Here is a 17733-nt window from a genome sequence, read left to right as displayed (position 1 = left end):
ATCAATTATTTGTATATTCTCAAAAATTATGCCATTTATCTGCTACATTTTACAGTCCTGATGTGGACTTTTGCCAATGTTTGATAATTAATATTAATATTATCTTTTATTATATAAAATGTAGTTTTTGAATGCTTTTCTAAAAAGACTAAATATATAACATGTACATAGTTACTTTAAATAATGGATTAAAACCTTTGATATGTTATCTAATTAATAAATTACATTAGAGATTTTGATCAGAGAGTTCTATTGAAAGCTTAACATAATTAGTGGCAGCCTATGGTCACAGTAATAGCTTTCTACTGTCTAGGAAGAGATACGTAATGTATGAGGAAGGACTATCTTTTAGATTTAATTTCATGAATAAATCTTACTGCACAGTGCTCCAGATTGATCTGTGCTAGGAAATGAAGTCAACACAGATTCTTACATCTGTCTGACTGGTGAAGATAGACTCACAAGGAAGAAGTCTTAGGAGGTGGATCTTCATGGCTATCCTATTGTACATATTTTTGCTTTTAAAATACTAAGGCTAACTGGATTCCTTTCTGAACACAATGATTTCTCTTCCAATTTGAGGATTTGATTGAAGGAAAATGAGATGCAGCATACCATGTGAGAATAAGTTGGATAAATGTAAAAAAGCTATTGCCTTTAGTTTTTCAGAGCTGTATAATGTGTAATTGTTCTTAGCGTACAATAAATAACAAATGATTTAATGAATCAAGCATATTGATAATGAAAGACACAGTGACACTAGTGATTCTACTAACTTCCTCTAGGAAGTGACCATAGATTCTCAATCCAGTTGGAAGTCGACTTCAATAACACTAGAAAAATAGGGGTCTTTTACTGAAAACTTGGCCGTGGAATTAAAGCCTGATGGACATATATAATCTTTGCGTATGATAGCTTTGGTCAGCTAGAACTGTCATAATCCAAAGATTAAACTATTTTGGTTACTGTTACTAACCTTCAAAGGATAATTCATCTTAGGTCTAGACTAGAAGCAGTGAAGTGTGTGCAGAGGGAATTGTGCAGCTACCTCAATGTACTTCAATGAAATTTTTAGAAAAGCACATAAATAATGGAGTTGAATGCTTGATCTTGACAAGTGTGAAATCCTGTGAACTATTACATGTATTATTGAACGTGGCTGTCATTCTCAGATCACTCATCTTTTACTGTTTCTTAGGAGGTTGTGGTAAAATGCATGCCAGTTTCAGGATGCCAAATTCCATTATATGTGGGGGTTCCTGACAGATGTAGTGGTAAGAAAACACAGAGAAAAAGTCATTGTAGGAGACCTCTACAAAGACAGAAGACTGATCTGCTACAGTATGATTCCAACAGTTAGCTGTTGTCATAACAGTTGTCATGTATATGGAAGATGTAGATTTGCTTTGATACCTTTTCCTTGGGACTGCGGTTTATCAGAAATCGTAGTCTTTGAATAATGTGTTTTTCCAGATAGCACACCCACTCAGAAAAATAAATGCTGAGGTTTGGATTTTGTAAATTTTGCCGCATAAGCCAGGATGAATCTACTTAATCGTATAGTGTTTTATAAAGTGTTTTGATTAGAATATAATGCAAAGAGAGGTTCTCATTTCAAATGTAGGTATTCTCCTGTGTCCAAACCATGTAAAAAAAAATTGACTTGTTTGACTTGTTTTGCAAAAGTACTTCTGTTAACCTACCATGTCTAAAGCAGCAAAAAGGGGAAAAATTGCAGAGAGAGGGAGCATATAGTGCTATAAAACATAGCTGTAGCATGTAATGGATCATTGTTGCTAACTTTTTAGGATGTAAGTTAGTATCTGAACTCTTCCAATTATTCCAATTTGTTAAAATCACTTCCTTTAGTGTAAATAATTTTATGTGTATTTATATGTATGTGTTCTCATATATATAAGTTAAACATTGACTCTCCGTTCAGTGTGGATGAGCACAATCCAAATAAATACGCTGTTCTATTAAGGCTGCTGAAACAGCAGAAAAGAAGTTGAATATCATATTGTTTCTTTCTAGCTTTGGTAGTTACTCACTCAACCTTAAGTAGTTCCCATAGCGCATAGAAATCTTGCTTCCTGAATCTTCAGTATTGGTAGAACATTTGTCTAACCCGTTTTTCGTTACAGTATTACATGGCTTTTGTTAGGTAGTTAATATTTATAGAATATTTTGAGATTTTTCTCATAAAAGTGTGATGTAACGGTTCTCTCTTAATTGTTTTAGCTTTATCTTTTTGGAAGGTCTTTACTCTTGGACCTTTTTGGAATTTTCCTATATAATTTGGGTTCTAACTTAAGTGTAATTATGATCATCTAAATGCCAGTGTGACTAACGGTTTGAGTAATGAATTAAGGGTGTGCATGCAATAATTGAACTTACATGGTATAATGGGGCTTAATTAGCATTGATATATTGATATAATGCTTTACAACACTCTGAGGATGTGCATGTATTGAATAAGGAATCCTCTCAACATGCAGGTTGGTGAGATTAGTATAGTTACGTTATTCTGCAGTTGGATAAAGTAAGGAAAGAGAGAAGTACAGGATGAAAGAATTTTTTCATGAAAAATGTGGTTTCTGAAACAATTCTTGACTTACATGTGAGCTTTTCAGACCACCATTTCTTTGATGAAGACAGTATTTTTTGTGCTCTGTTCATGACATATTTCAGTTTCCTGTACTTGTTCTCTTCTAAACAAAATTAAACTAATTAATTTGTACTACTTAAATGAAAGGAATGGCATGCCAACAGTAACTTTCCAATGAGTTCTGGAACAATTACATTTTCCTTCCCCACATCAAACACTTTTGCTATTCTTAGGTGGAGGAGTATCAAATTTAAAGAGATAACTAGTTAATATAATCTCTTCCATGTAACTAATACTTACAAATTGTAGTAACTTTCTTCAAAAAAAAAAAGGAAAACAACTGTGTCCATTCATATCTGCCCAATGTCATTGCTTAGTCTTTTTTTTCTTTTCTGTTTCTATTAAAAAGATGAATTTATTTTCTAAAACCTGTAGCAATTTGAAAATAAACAAAAAAAATGTTTTAAAGTATATTTTAGACTCTAATTTACTGTCAGAGAACAATTAATTATTGAATTAATTATTGAATTTTGGGAGAATTAGTAAGGTTCATGGGATATTTTGTTGTTTGAAAATAGATCTGTAAAGAATTTCACTGGATTATTGAATCAAAAGCTTTTTGAAATTAACTCTGAAAGTAATGAAGTCTCTTATGAGCTAAAAACTTTTGTGAAAATACATTCCATAGCCTAATTCACTTTATTTGTATTAGGAATACTGTTTTAAACAGTAACAATTACTTAATTACAATGGTTTGACAAATATTTATTACTTTTCTGCAGATTTTAATTGTAACTTTTTTCCTTCTTTCTTTTGACAGTATTACCTAGTCATACGTGTGGCAATCCAGGAGAAATACCTAAAGGAGTACTTCATGGAACAAGATTCAACATTGGAGATAAAATCCGATACAGCTGTATCTCTGGTTACATCCTAGAAGGCCATGCCATGTTGACATGTATTGTGAGTCCTGGAAATGGAGCATCATGGGATTTTCCAGTTCCTTTTTGCAGAGGTAAAAATTAAGACATCTTTAAAATAATAACACACTATTAAAAGATCAGATTAAATAAATTTATTTTTAGGTTCTTTTTTTAATACAATGTACTTTCTAAAAATTTTTACCAGACTGTAATCACAATTCAGAAGCAGTGATTATCCAGAGTCTACATTCAGAAGTAGCAGGTTTTATCTACTGACCTTTTTTTCTTTTTCATTTACATGTGTGATACCTACAGCAGTTTTATAGCAGGATCTGTCAAATGCTTTTGTAATTTTCCGCTTTTGGAAATTTTCTTCCAGGAAGCAGTACCTTGAAATCTTCAGCCAGAGAATTTTTGAATGATATAAGCTGGAGGAGACCTCTGGTTGTCCAGTCCAGCTCCTGCTCAAAGAAGGGAAAACTTCTACGTTAGGTCAGGTTGCCCAGGTCTTTCCCTAGTAGAGATTTCTTATCTCCGTGGACAGAGATTCTAAAGCCTCTCTGAAAGCCTGTTACAGTGCCTAGCTGTTCTCATATGCAAGTCTAAGTGGAATTATCTTTTTACAGATTATGTCCATTTCTCCTGTTCTGGACCTGTGAGAAGATTATGGCTCCTTCTTCCCTATATTGAGCATTGCAGTTAGATCTCACAATCTCCTCTTGTCTAGGCTGAAAAGTCCATTTCCCTCATTCCGTAGTCTCATACATTATGTTCTTAGGCATCTTAACCATTTTAGTGGCCTTTCTCTGTACTTGTTCAAGTCTGATTTTTTGTACTCCAGTATTCCAGGTGGGGCCTACTTAGTGTCAAGTAGATGGGTTAATCATTTCTCTTTACCTACTGGCTATACTCTTGCTCATGCAACCCATTATAAGGTTAGTTTTTATTGCTGCAGTTGTGCACTGCTGAATCAGCTTGTGTTCCATCAGGTTGTTTGTCAGGTAGCAAGTATTTTTGCATGGTATGATCTTGTTCAAGTTGCAGGATTTTGCATTTCTCTTTTGAGTTTAATGAGATTCCTGTCTGCTCTTTCTTCCGTCTTGTCAAAGTCTGTCTGCAAACCTTGTCAGGATGTGTTCAATCCTATATTCCAGATCCAAGATGCAGTGGATATTATATAGATAATAAGAGGATATTATAGAGATTCAGCCCCAATATGAATCCCGGCTGCAAATAACTGACCATTAGCTTGAGTTTGAACAATTGGCCTCTGCCATCTGGGCCTGGTGGTCTTGTCAGTTTTTAACTCATATCCAGTCCATATGCTCTCAATTTGGCTACAAGGATATAGCAGGGAATGGTGTTGTGAAAATCTTGTTAAAGCCAATCTAAATCCTTTCATCAAAAAAGGCAATCAGGTTGGCCAAGAATGATTTATATTGGCAAAAGCTGTCCCAATTCACCTTCTTGTCCTTCATGGGCTTGGGAATGATTTTCAAAAGAACATTCTTCATAATCTTCTGGAGGTCTGAGGTGAACTTGACAGATACACAGTCGCCAGAATCCTTCTTGACTTTTTTTTGAAAATGAGAAATGAAAATTTATCTTTTCTCTGATCATTGAGAATCACCCTTGATCGTCACAGCCTTTAGAAGATGCTAAAGATCAGCTGTATGCTGTGGCACACCAGGAACACCTTGATACATACTGTTGAGTACCATGAACTTGCATATATCCTGCTAACTTGTATAGTCCCTAAATTGTTCCTCCTATGCTGTGCGTACTACTTTTCTCCCCAAACTAGTTAATTTCTTTGAGAATTAGGAGGTCTGAAGGCAGCCTTTGCTAATTATGAGAGGTAAAGATATCATTGCTTTAGCCTTTTCCATGTCTTTGTCACACGGTTGCCAACCCAATGAACAGCAGGTCACTAAGGCCTTCATTTTCCTTTGTTATTGATATAACTGTAGAATAGCTTCTAGAATAACTGCTCTTCACATTCCTCAACAGTATAATTCCGTCTGAGTTTTGGCCTTCCTCCTTTCATCCCTGTGTTCCTGAGCAATACTTCTATATTCCTTTTGAGCAGATTGTCCCTGCTTTCACCTTTTGTACATTGCTGTTTTGCATTTGAGTTAAAGCACTTCAGTCAGGAATTCCCTGTTCAACCCTAGCCGCCTCCTGCTATGACTACTCATTTATGTACATAAAGAGATGGATCACTCTTGAGCTTTGAGGAAGCTGCCCTTGAAGTCAAACAAGCTCTCCTGGGCCCCTTAGCTCTTCAAGCCATCATCCCATGAGAGCCTGTCTACCACTTCACAAACAAGTTGAAATCTGCTCTGCTGAACTCCAAGGAGTTTAGTATACTACTTGCCTTCCTTACATCTCTCAGGATCTTCAACTCGTGGTTATGGGAACTGCGGCTGGTGTTGAATATCACTTTTTTTTTGAATGGTTCTTTATTACTACACCTAATTGCTTTGTCCAGTGCCTGCATTAAAAAAAATAAATATATATATATATATATATTTTCAGTGGACTCAGAAACCTGGTGGATTGCTGGCCCTCTGCTATGCTGCCGTCCACAGAGATGTGATTGGGGTGATTAAAGTATCCAGTGAGAACCTGAACTTGTGATTGGGAAGCTTCTAGTTATTTAAAGGTTTTGACCTCTTCTTCTTGATCAGGTGGTCTGCAGCAGACATTCACCACAATGACCTCCCTTTTGGCTTCTCTCTCTCACTCTAGTCCGTAGGAAAAAAACATAATTGTTGTCTGTCATACAGCAGACCTCTGTTCATTCAAGGTCCTGTTTTGTGTAGGGTACAGCTTCTCCTTTTCTTTCTGTTTTTCATATGAGCCTGCGACCATCTGTCAGAGCACTCCAGTCAGGTGAGCTATCTTACTAAGTCTCTGTAATCTCAACATCTCAGTTTTGTGACTTTACACGTACTTCCAGTTTGTCCAGTGTGCTTCCCATGTGGCATTTTTTTGTGTACAGGCACTTGAACCGAGCTTCCAGTCATGTTGCTTTCTGAGGAGGAGAGAGGGAAACTTTTTTTGTCTCCTTCCTTTGTCTCTTTCATCTCCCTTGTAGCCCTTATTCCTTGAAGAGGATCCTGTGGTTAAATAAGTCAAAGCTCTGTTGCCCAGCATCAGCTACTTGGTCAAGTGTTCTGCAGGAACCTGACATTCCTGCATGGGCTTATCCCTCTGGGCTTCTGTACACCCCAGTCCCAGAGCCATATCGACACCCTTTACTGCTCAAATTCTCCCTAGGCAATATTATTAATACATTCATGGATGACAACTACAAAGGGTAGTAGTTGTTTTCTGTAACAATTTGTGAAGGTTTATTGTGACTGAAGGGTTTTATAATTTCTCGCAGCAAATAAATGTTATACATTTCGCTGCTAAAAAAAGTACAAGAGTTAATAACCACAAAACCAACAGAGATTTGAGTCATGTCTGCCACTTGTATTTGATTTCAAGTAGTATACAACAGGTTTTTTTTGTTTTGTTTTGTTTTGTTTTGTTTTGTTTTAAAAGGTGCTTTGAATACCATAAGAAAACACATTCTGTCTAACCTTTCAGTTGTCTGATCTTAGATGTATTTTTGTCCTTCTAACAAGTGGTAGTAATCAGGTTTCAGAAAAATATACATGTTGTAATTTCATGATGTCATCAGTGTACTAAATATTTGTTCTGTTTCTGCAGATACTGCCCATTTTGGCAGTGCAGTATTAAGTACATGAGATGTGATGGCACTATACATACAAATGTCAATAACAGGAATGACATTTTGCTTATGATTTGTAATTCTATGAATTTGTCCTGTTAATAAAAGCTCAGGTGGGGTCCTATACCCCATGGAGAACTTGCATGAAATGCAAAGACTCCTGTGTACCTTCTGACAAGAAATGCAAATCATAACACAAAAGTTATTTAACGGTTAATGATTTCTGTGAGTGGAGACATTACCTTAAAAGACTTTTTGAATTCATGTGGGATATGGATTTATGATGTATTTTAAGCATTCCTTATTTTATTTCATGTTATCAGTATGGAAAATATGCTATGGGTAGCCATTTCTATCACTTTATCTTTGAGCAAGGAATGTTCCTCTTTTGTTTCTTGGATCCAAGGATCTTGGCCTTTTCCATGAAAGCACCTTTTGTTATAGTTTTGTTTCCAGATGGTGTTCTTCTTTCTAGTCATCATAAACTCATTTCATGGCATCCATACAAGATAATACAACAGAGTTAAATAAAGCTACATGATTTATATACTTAAAAAAAAAAAAAAAGTAATACCCTTATTCTTCATGATATGTTTCACTGATGCTGGCAAATTACTATTTTCTGCAATTTTGTTGCTTAATATTTTCAGAAGCATTAAGAAGCTGTGTGAAGTAATTTATACATTGTCTAAACTGAACAAATGCTGCTTCTACTAGAAAAAATTCCCCATGAATTACAAACCCTCAAGGAAAATGTATACAATATTCATTCTTGTAGCCACAGTATTGCCTCTCTGGCTGCTACTGGCTGCCCTGCAGAAGGCTGTCTAATGGGACAGAACTGTACTGCAGATTCATCAATGGCTTGTAATGAATTACGATCAAAAATCAAAGGTGTAGCAAATACCATTTTTAGAATGTTTACATAACTTGAGTGTTAAGGGATTTGCTTTACCTCTTTTTTTTTTCTTCTGTATTTCTTCAATACACATTTGACTTATTGAATTAAATGACTTTTTTTTTGTGTGTGTGTGTGTGAGTGAGAAATTATGGCAACTTCCAATCTGAAAAAGGATAGAAAACAGCCCCAAAAGAAAAGTTCAAAGACAACTTCTGAAAAGGTGAAGCTATTACTAAAACTCACTCATTTCTCCTAGTAAAAGTTAACCAATAAATTTATCACGAATTTCTGAAAGAAAAGGAAAGTATTCCAAAATTGTTGGCCTACAAATTTTTTGGCTTAGAAATTGACAGGAGGAATCATTCAATGCTCCACCTAAATTCTGTTCCTCTTTTTTTTTTTTTTTTTTTTTTTGTCCTGAGAAGAAAAAAAAGGTCTTTGTTGTCTCTATCTTGGCTACTGTAACAGTGTCACCCAAAATGTCTTCTTTCATGCTGGGACTGAAATACTGTGCAGTAAATTCTGAAATGTTTTCAAAAATTAGTTTCATCCTCTGCAGTAACTCCACTAGTAGCTGATTTATGACATGTGACTACTTGTAAAAGGAACTTTGTATAATTAGGCTCTCAATTCTCGGTAATTCTGAGAATTCCTAGTTGATTATAGTTGCATGAGCCTAGATTTTTATGAAGCCAACATTAGGAATACAAATTGGATTAGTAATATTACAATTATAACCTTTTTCATGCAATGAAAATAAATGTGAGAAGAGCATGTAATAGTTACACTAAATGTTCATAAGAATATGAAGACACCATAATATTGGTGGGAAAATAAACAAACCAGTTAAGGAAATCATATGTCAGAAAGGTCCGTAAGGATCAAGTAATAGTTAATCAAGTTCCAGATTAAAAACAAACAAACAAACAAACAAAAAACTAACCCAAACCAACCAGCCAACCAAAACCCAAGCAGTTATTGGAGAAAAGCTTTTGTGGAGAATATATAATGAATGAGGTGTTCTTGGAATAGATAAAGCGAGAAAAGAGAATGAGTTTGTAATTCACTATACAATTAGGTAAACTGAATACAGAGATTCAGAACTTAGATTTTTAAAACGCTTACCAAAGAGAAATTGAAGTTTCTGGTGCTATTCATGCTTTCTAAGGTAGCAAGTAATTCTTTTACGTCATTTCTACTCAGATCCTGAAGTTCAAACAAATATGATCTCATAAGTTTAAGGAGGAGAAAAAAATATCTTAATCCAATCAATTATCTATATTTATAAACATTTATAAATCACATTTATGGTATGGTTACCGCTCTAAGAATGGCTCTGTAGGTCAGGTTATACAGACTGTTACTTCTGATTCTAGTATCCTACCTCTTCAACTTTCTTCTTCCATCTTCTTCTTTAGATAAAATTTGACTCTATTTGGAAGCTTGCTATAAAAACAAAACAAAACAAAACAAAAAAACCCACCACTCTTAGAAAAAAGTACACCACTCTTAGAACAGAATAAATCACAGAATCACAGAACTGTAGGGGTTGGAAGGGACCTCGAGAGATCACCAGGTCCAACCCCCCTCTCAAAGCAGGCTCCCCAGAGCAGGTTGCACAGGTAGGCGTCCAGGCGGGTCTTGAATATCTCCAGAGAAGGAGACTCCACAGCCTCCCTGGGCAGCCTGTTCCAGTGCTCCGTCACCCTCACTGTGAAGAAGGTCTTTCTCATACTGGTGTAGAGCTTCCTGTGCTCCATTTTGTGGCCATTGCCCCTTGTCCTGTCCTGTTATAAAAGTAAGAAAATGTTTATTTCAGGTCTAATTTGAGCTGAAGATCCAGTTTAACCTGCACCAACACGATCAGAAATACACCACCGTGTCCAGTAAGGCTATTTGATAGTTTTTTGTCTCCACTTTTTCCCCCCCAAAAAATTATCACTGAATCAAGAAGCAATGTCCAATGACAAACTCAACAAAAGCTAGCATCTTTCCCAAGAAGGTTTTCTTCCCCCTCCCCAACTGTTTGTTTGTTTGTTCGTTTGTTTGTTTTCATAGAAAAGCTTGGGGAAAAATAAACAGTAAAGAAAAAGAAAATTATCTAACAATTCTGCTTATTGATTTTGCGTTACAATGATAAAGTGGATCTTATTTTTAGACTACAATGCCAGATTCCTGCCTGAGCAATTTTGTACTTCTTCAAAAATAATCTGAAACAGTGCATGCTTAAGATGAGAACAAAGTTGAATGAAAGCAGTTGGGACTGGTCAAACAAGAAGTCAGGGAAGTGTGTCATGGAATGCAGATAGGGTAATATTGTGTAATTTCTTACAGAATAATGCACACCCAACAGAGTTATGGACACAGCAACAAGCACTCTAATATTTATGTGTGCGGAAAAGTGTGTATATATGCATAGATATGTTTATATTATTTGTGCTAACATGTATCAGTTAATATTATGACGTGAATGGAGTTAAATCCAGCTGGCAACCAGTCATGAGTGGTGTTCCCCAGGGGTCAGTGTTGGGGCCCATCCTCTTTAATGTCTTTATTGATGATTTGGGTGGGGGAATTGAGTGCACCCTCAGCATGTTTGCAGGTGACACCAAGTTGGCGAAAGTACCAATCTGCCAGAGGGTAGGAAGGCCCTGCAGATGGACCTGGACAGGTTGGATCAATGGGCAGAGTCCAATGGAATGAGGTTCAACATGGCTAAGTGCCAGGTCCTGCACTTTTGATCACAACAACCCCATGCAACACCACAGGATTGGGGCAGGGTGGCTGGAAAGCTGTGCAGAGGAAAAGGATCTGGGGGTGTTGGTCAGTGCTCACCTGAACATGAGCCAGCAGTGTGCCCAGGTGGCCAAGAAGGCCAACAGCATCCTGGCTTGTATCAGGAATAGTGTACCAGCAGGACCAGGGAGGTGACTGTCCCCCTGTACTCTGCTCTGGTGAGGCCTCACCTCAAGTATTGTGTTTAGTTTTGGGCCCCTCAGTACAAGAAAGACGTCAAGGTCCTGGACCATGTCCAGAGCACGGCTATGAAGCTGGTGAAGGGCCTGGAACACAAGTTGTATGAGGAGTGGCTGAGGGAACTGGGGTTGTTTAGTCTGGAGAAGAGGAGGCTCAGGGGAGGCCTTGTTGCTCTCTACAACTACCTGAAAGAAGGTGTGGGGAGCTGGTGGTCGGCCTCTTCTCACAGATAACTAGTGATAAAACTAGAGGGAATGGCCTCAAGCTGTGCCAGAGGAGGTTCAGGTTGGAAATTAAGAGAAATTTCTTCTCAGAATGAGTGGTTAGGAATTGGAACGGGTTGATTCACCAGGGAGGTGGTGGAGTCACTGTCCCTAGGGGTGTTCAAGAGGAGGTTGGACCTGGTGCTTAGGGACATGGTTTAGTGGGTGACATTGGTAGTAGGGGGACGGTTGGACTAGATGATCTTGGAGGTCTTTTCCAACCTTAATTATTCTATGATTCTTTAAAATGGAAACTGTTTTCCCAAACCACAGTTCTCTGCAATCCTAGCAAAATCCAATTCTGCATGGAGAGCAATCCAAATTATTTTGAAGTGCCCTTTGAAAACCCCAGAGAGAGAAAGAAAATTCATCTTAAATGCATGGACTAATAAGTATTTAATTAATTTGAAGACGATCAACAGCAAAAGAAGTTGAGAAAAGCAGACAGACTGATTAGAGCACTCATCTATGGTATGGTACACCTGGATTCAAGTGATCATAGGGGAAAAAAAATCTACAAAACTACCTTTTGACATGTTTCTAGTTTTTAAAACACAGAAAAGAAGCACATTATTTGTTTTTGCCTATCCAAAATGAAGTTTATACTAAACAAAGTTTGATAGAAAGTAAGCTGAGTATTTTCATAGTTAAAGAGCTGGCTTCTCTAGATTAGAATTAGATAAAATCAATGAGTTGTCTGATGAATGTGTATTACCTTTGTAATACTTAGTTATGGTTTTGTTATTTATGAATCTGGCATCTTAGCAGCTTGACAGTTGGCATTGAGATAATTTATTTTCAAACTTGGCATTGGAATACTATGGCTTATTTTTATATTTTTATCATTAAGACATTTTAAAACGGTAATTTAAAAGTCTTATTCCAAAAAGACATTTAACTAACTTCTCATATTAACCATATATAAATATCCAAGCATATATCTGTGGAAGTAATCAATTATGATTATTTCATGGATGTGTTTTCTGTACTGAAGAATTTTATTAAATGAGGTACAATTATGTACTTTTTCACAAATGAGCTACAGAAAAATGCCATTTAATAAAGAATTGTATAAAGAACTGCTTCAGTGATATTTTTAATAAGCCATGCTAAATAATTTATGCCCATGGTTCATTTAGAACTGTCTAAAGCCGCAATTTTCTTTAATTGATAAGCCTTATGAAATGTGACTTGAAATGACAATATGTCATTTGTTGAGAATTTATAAAATGTCACTTAGTTTTTAATTGCATCTATTCTGTTGCTAGTGATAAAGGGTAGGGATATGACTACAAGTCACATAACAAGAAAAAAACTTTTGTGTATTACTACGAATTTTGTTTTAATTTACACCTGTTTTTATCAGTACTGTTTTAACAGTAATGTAGTAAAATGATCTTTCACATGAAGACCTCTTGGTATAAACTAAACTCGAATAGCCAATTTTGATCATTTAACTTCAGATTACAAATTCCTTTTAAAAAACTGAGTTCTGCTTTTTTTTTTTTTTTGCTTGTCATGCAACAAGCAAGCATTTTTCTTTTGAATAAACATTTTATTAGCTTTTGATTAAAAAAGGCATATAGGATACAGAACATTGTACTCTTGAAGTCATTTGTATGGAAAGGAGAGGAAAGTCCAATAAAAATGATTGAATGTTCAAAAGATATCTAAACCAATTAAAATAAGGCTCTTTTCTAAGATACTGTTTCTGTTCTTACCCGCATCCTTGGATATCTGTTTAGCAGGGCTTGCTTGTAATAAGATCTAATTTATTTAAAACACAGCTTACCAAAATTACCAGATTGTTATTTTTGGTGAAATGGCTCTAATTTCAAGAAAAGGGAAGATTTTTCATTATGTGCAATGATTCCATAGTGATTCTTTTGATTTCTGTATACATGAACTTGATGGCATGTTTGTTACCTGTTTTATCTAATCTACACATAATTGCAATATATATTTTTTCTGTCAAGTGGTGCAAGCCACATGTATTTGTATGCTTACTTTATATGATGCATGTTGGCTAAATTCAGAGCACTTAATTCCTGACTACTGAGAGATCCAAATGTTTGTAGCTTTACACTTCAAGTAGTCATTTATGCTGATACAAACAGCACTTTGTGAAGTTGCTCACAACTTCAAAATAACCATGAGTGCTTGGAATTAATTACTTGCACATTTTAAAAAGCAATTTGTTAATCACTTAAGAGTTTGTATTGTTGAAGCCTCAGGCATTAGCTACTATAAAATTACTCCAAGCACGGTGATGCATTAAGATTCTCATGCAATGTCCTAGCTCTCTGTTGTGGTTTAACCCGACCGGCAGCTAAACACCACACAGCCGTTCGCTCACCCTCCCCCGTCCCTCACTGGGATGGGGGAGAGAAACACGAAAATGAAGCCTGTGAGTTGAGATAAAGACAGTTTATTAAGACAGGAAAATAATAATAACAATAGTAATAATAATAATAATGATAATAGTACTACTACTAATAATGTGTGCAAAACAAGTGATGCACAATGCAATTGCTCACCACCCGCTGACCGATGCCCAGCCTATCCCCGAGCAGCCGGCCCCCCACCCCGGCCAGCCACCCCTATATATTGTTTAGCATGACGTCAGATGGTATGGAATACCCCTTTGGCCAGTTTGGGTCAGCTGTCCTGGGTCTGTCCCCTCCCAGCTCCTGCTGCACCCCCAGCCTGCTCGCTGGCAGGACAGAGCGAGAAGCTGAAAAGTCCTTGGCCTGGTGTAAACACTGCTCTGCAACAATTAAAACATCAGCATGTTATCAGCGCTCTTCTCATCCTCATCCAAAACATAGCACCCTACCAGCTACTAGGAGGAAAATTAACTCTGTCCTAACTGAAACTAGGCCACTCTCTCAGAATTATCAAATAGAGAAGCCCATGGCCAAGAGGTGATCAATGCAAGGAAGCCAGCTAGCTCTCATGCCAGCTCGTGAAACACAGCTCATGTCCGTATAGCCAAACTGTCTAAGTAGTGTGGCCACATCCTGCCTGCCTTAGTTTCAACATTCAACAGTCTGGTTGCCTTAGTCTGGATGCCATCTCTGGGTGAGGAAGCCTCCAGAGTACAGACTTCTGGAACATGGAAACTGTGTCAGAGGAAAGACAGATTTCTCTGTTCCAACCTGACTAATGTTCCCTTTCTGTTTCTGAGCTAACTTGGTTTGTTGCAGACCTCTTAGAAATGCTGTTCCTGAATAGGTTAAAAAGCTGTGCATGCCTCTGGGCAGGTATCTGGAGTAGCCTGAGTTCCTCTGGTTTTCATTGGTAATGCACAGTGTATAAATTTAGACTTCGATATGTGATTGCCAGAAATAATCAACTACATAGCCTTCCTTGTCAGCAGTAAAAATCAAAGCTTTACAGCTCAAAGCTTATTCCAGGGCTCTGCAGCATAAACACTGAGTAGCATTGAAATTACCACTAGCATGTTACTTAATATCAGTATAAACACAGTGGGAGATCGTGTCATTGAGGATGTTGTCATAACAAAATTTAACAGCAAGCAGCCAGTACCAGAGTTATGGCTGACCTAGTAAGTATATTACACATCTTGCTGTCTACCGTGGATGGGAAAAGCCTGTTTGTTGTCTTTGAAGAGTACAGGTAGAACCTGTACACTTTTATTAACTGGAGCACTTATTCGTATAAGTTTATGGTTCTTAAAATAAATAAATCAATAAACAAGTCCCACAAAGTTATGGCAAAATATGAAAAAGCAGGAAGCCTGAAAAAAAAAAAGTGTGGAAATCATCAGGTTTTCTTTTTTTTTTTTATTTTATTGGTTCACTCAAACTCAGATACTGATGATGACCACACTGGAAATCGATAACGTGCTGTTAGTTTCTGTACTGAAGTATTGGCATATTATGCATCAAGTTAATTTGTTTTTGTTTGCTGGGTTAGATGATGATCTGAAATTAAGTACTTGAAAACTGTGCAGTTTAAAATAAAATGGAAGAAAGTGTAATTTTAGATATTATTGGATAATAAAACTTGATTCTCCTTTCTAATTTCTTATTATATGATTTTTAAATTCTTCTAGTCTTTGCATGTATTATGCTTCAGAAATTTTGACTCTGATCCCTGACTATCCATGAGTTCTTTAAACTTCACTTCCTTTCACCTTTTGTCCGGCAGATGCTCAATGGCTCTTTCAATATACACTATACTAAAGGCCAGGAACTGAGGGAGGAACAAAAAAAATATCAGGGCCCAGAAAGTAAGACATGAAATTTATTGAAAAGAGAGAAACGCAGCTCTGAGACATTTGTGTGCCAACAAATCATGACACTTAAAAAGCTTGAGGTGGCCAAGGATATATACATTTATTCATGCCAAAGTTTACTTAGCATATAGAAAAAGTGAAGATGACTAATTGAATCACTTCAGCAGTTTTTTCTCATCTTTATAATCAAAGTAATGCTCTGTACAATGCTTAAATGTTAAGAAATTATTCTGCTTCTGCCTTTCTCCCAATTCTCCCTTTAATTTTAGTCTCCTAAAATTAGCTATTTATCCTCTTTTAATAGTCTCCTTTTTAAAATGCCCAACCACAATATTCATCTTCCTTTGATTTAAACGAATCCTTTTTCCTTCAAATCTTTCTTTAAAACTCACTTTCACTGACAGACTTTCAACTGTGATTGAGAGGAGCAGCTCTACTCTTACCTCTATGTTGCCTTAATTGTCTTTTCACTCATTATCCTAAAAAGACTGTAAGTTCCTTGTGCCATGCACCTTGTCAAGCTATTTGTTTTTAAATCACATGCACTTACTAGTACGTAAATACTGTCTAGTGATAATAGCAGTAAGTAGACATGACAAAATGGGTAAAAAAATGGAATGCTTCTCGTCTGATCGTTCACCTATGCAGAAATATTTTAATTAGCATTGTTGTAGCTTTCATAGCCACATTATAACACACTGAAAGCTACTTGATGAGTTTTTAATTTTTTATGCCAATGAATTGCACAGATGACATGTTCATTAATTTTATTTATGTATTTATTTTTGTTAAAATGTGTTTTAATAAGAAAATAAGTCTAAAGCTTTCAATGAAATCTTAGGGGAACAGGAAAGATACAAAAAGTCTGCTCAATCTTTGGTAACATATTGACATTCCAGACTGAACAGGAAATTATTTTGCTCTTTAAATTATGAAATTTTATTAATAACTTTAAAAAAGTAAAAACATTACTAGGTGATGATAGGTGACCCTTGGAAAGTCCATCTGGGAACAAAATGTTCTGAATTTATTCACCATGTATAAACATCCTGTTTCAGAACAAATAGCTATAGAATGGCTTATGTGATTTTATTAATGCCTTCTAGTTTAAGACAAGAGTTTAATCTATAAGAATAGTGGGTTTTTTTTCTGCAGTTTTTTTTTTTAATAGTTACTAAAAAAAAATAAAATGTTAGAAAACAAAAGTACAATATTTTTTAAAAAAATCATATCACAGAGAGACTAACTGTATTTCTGTGCCCAGTTCTTAGGCTTCTTCTGTGGATACTTTCACACAACCAAAGTACATTTTCTTCAAATAGTCTCGTACTTGGTGTCTATGCTGAATTTATGCTTGTTTGCAACTTGATTGCCTGTAAAGACTCACCAGCAAGGGGAAAAAAAAAAGTCAAAACACAAACCAAAAATCTCTGCAGCTTAAATGCCAGAGAATGTTCTGTTATATTCACCTGGATATAATTTTATGTTTATCCATATTATTGTATGCATCTATTTGTGGGTACTCTATGCACAGCAGAGAAAAGCTTGATTCAGTATGGCAGAAACAGGATGATGTTTCATGTATTTAAAATAAAACTTCACTACTAATCACTATTCTGTTCATCAGCTGAAGGAGCTTGTGGAGGGACACTACGCGGGACAAGCGGAACTATTTCAAGTCCTCACTTTCCTTCAGAGTATGAAAATAATGCTGATTGTACCTGGACCATATTGGCTGAACCAGGAGATACCATTGCTTTGGTCTTTACTGACTTCCAGTTAGAGGAAGGATATGACTTCTTAGAGATCAGTGGAACAGAAGCACCATCTATATGGTAAGTCAAGGATCTTGTAATGATCCCAGTTTCTTTTGTTTTCCTTTGTTGGTGAGTATTTTGAAAAGATATTTAAGGGGAGCTTTTTATTTGTGAATAATGACCATTTTGTTATGAATTTTCCTTTGGTTCCTTTCATCCACCAGAGCTGAAAACAGTTTAATCATCTGCTTCTGCTTCTTTCCAAATCTTCATTCTTCCTCTTCCTTTTCTCCAGCTTTAAG

General features: G+C 36.2%; 1 protein-coding gene across 14 annotated transcripts in view; it reads left to right on the top strand.

Annotated features, from left to right (window-relative positions):
- CSMD1 (CUB and Sushi multiple domains 1) overlaps positions 1 to 17733 on the top strand; it is a 1157973-nt gene that overhangs the window by 568047 nt on the left and 572193 nt on the right. For all 14 annotated transcript variants that reach the window (XM_083828025.1, XM_083828026.1, XM_083828024.1 and 11 more), the window contains 2 exons: positions 3429 to 3623; positions 17302 to 17509. In XM_083828025.1, coding sequence (XP_083684151.1) covers positions 3429 to 3623; positions 17302 to 17509 — 403 coding nt within the window. The remainder of the gene's footprint in view (positions 1 to 3428; positions 3624 to 17301; positions 17510 to 17733) is intronic.

Source organism: Anser anser, assembly GCF_964211835.1.
Source record: "Anser anser genome assembly, chromosome: 3".
Classification (NCBI taxonomy): Eukaryota; Metazoa; Chordata; class Aves; order Anseriformes; family Anatidae; genus Anser; species Anser anser.
This window is presented reverse-complemented; position numbering and strand designations above follow the sequence as displayed.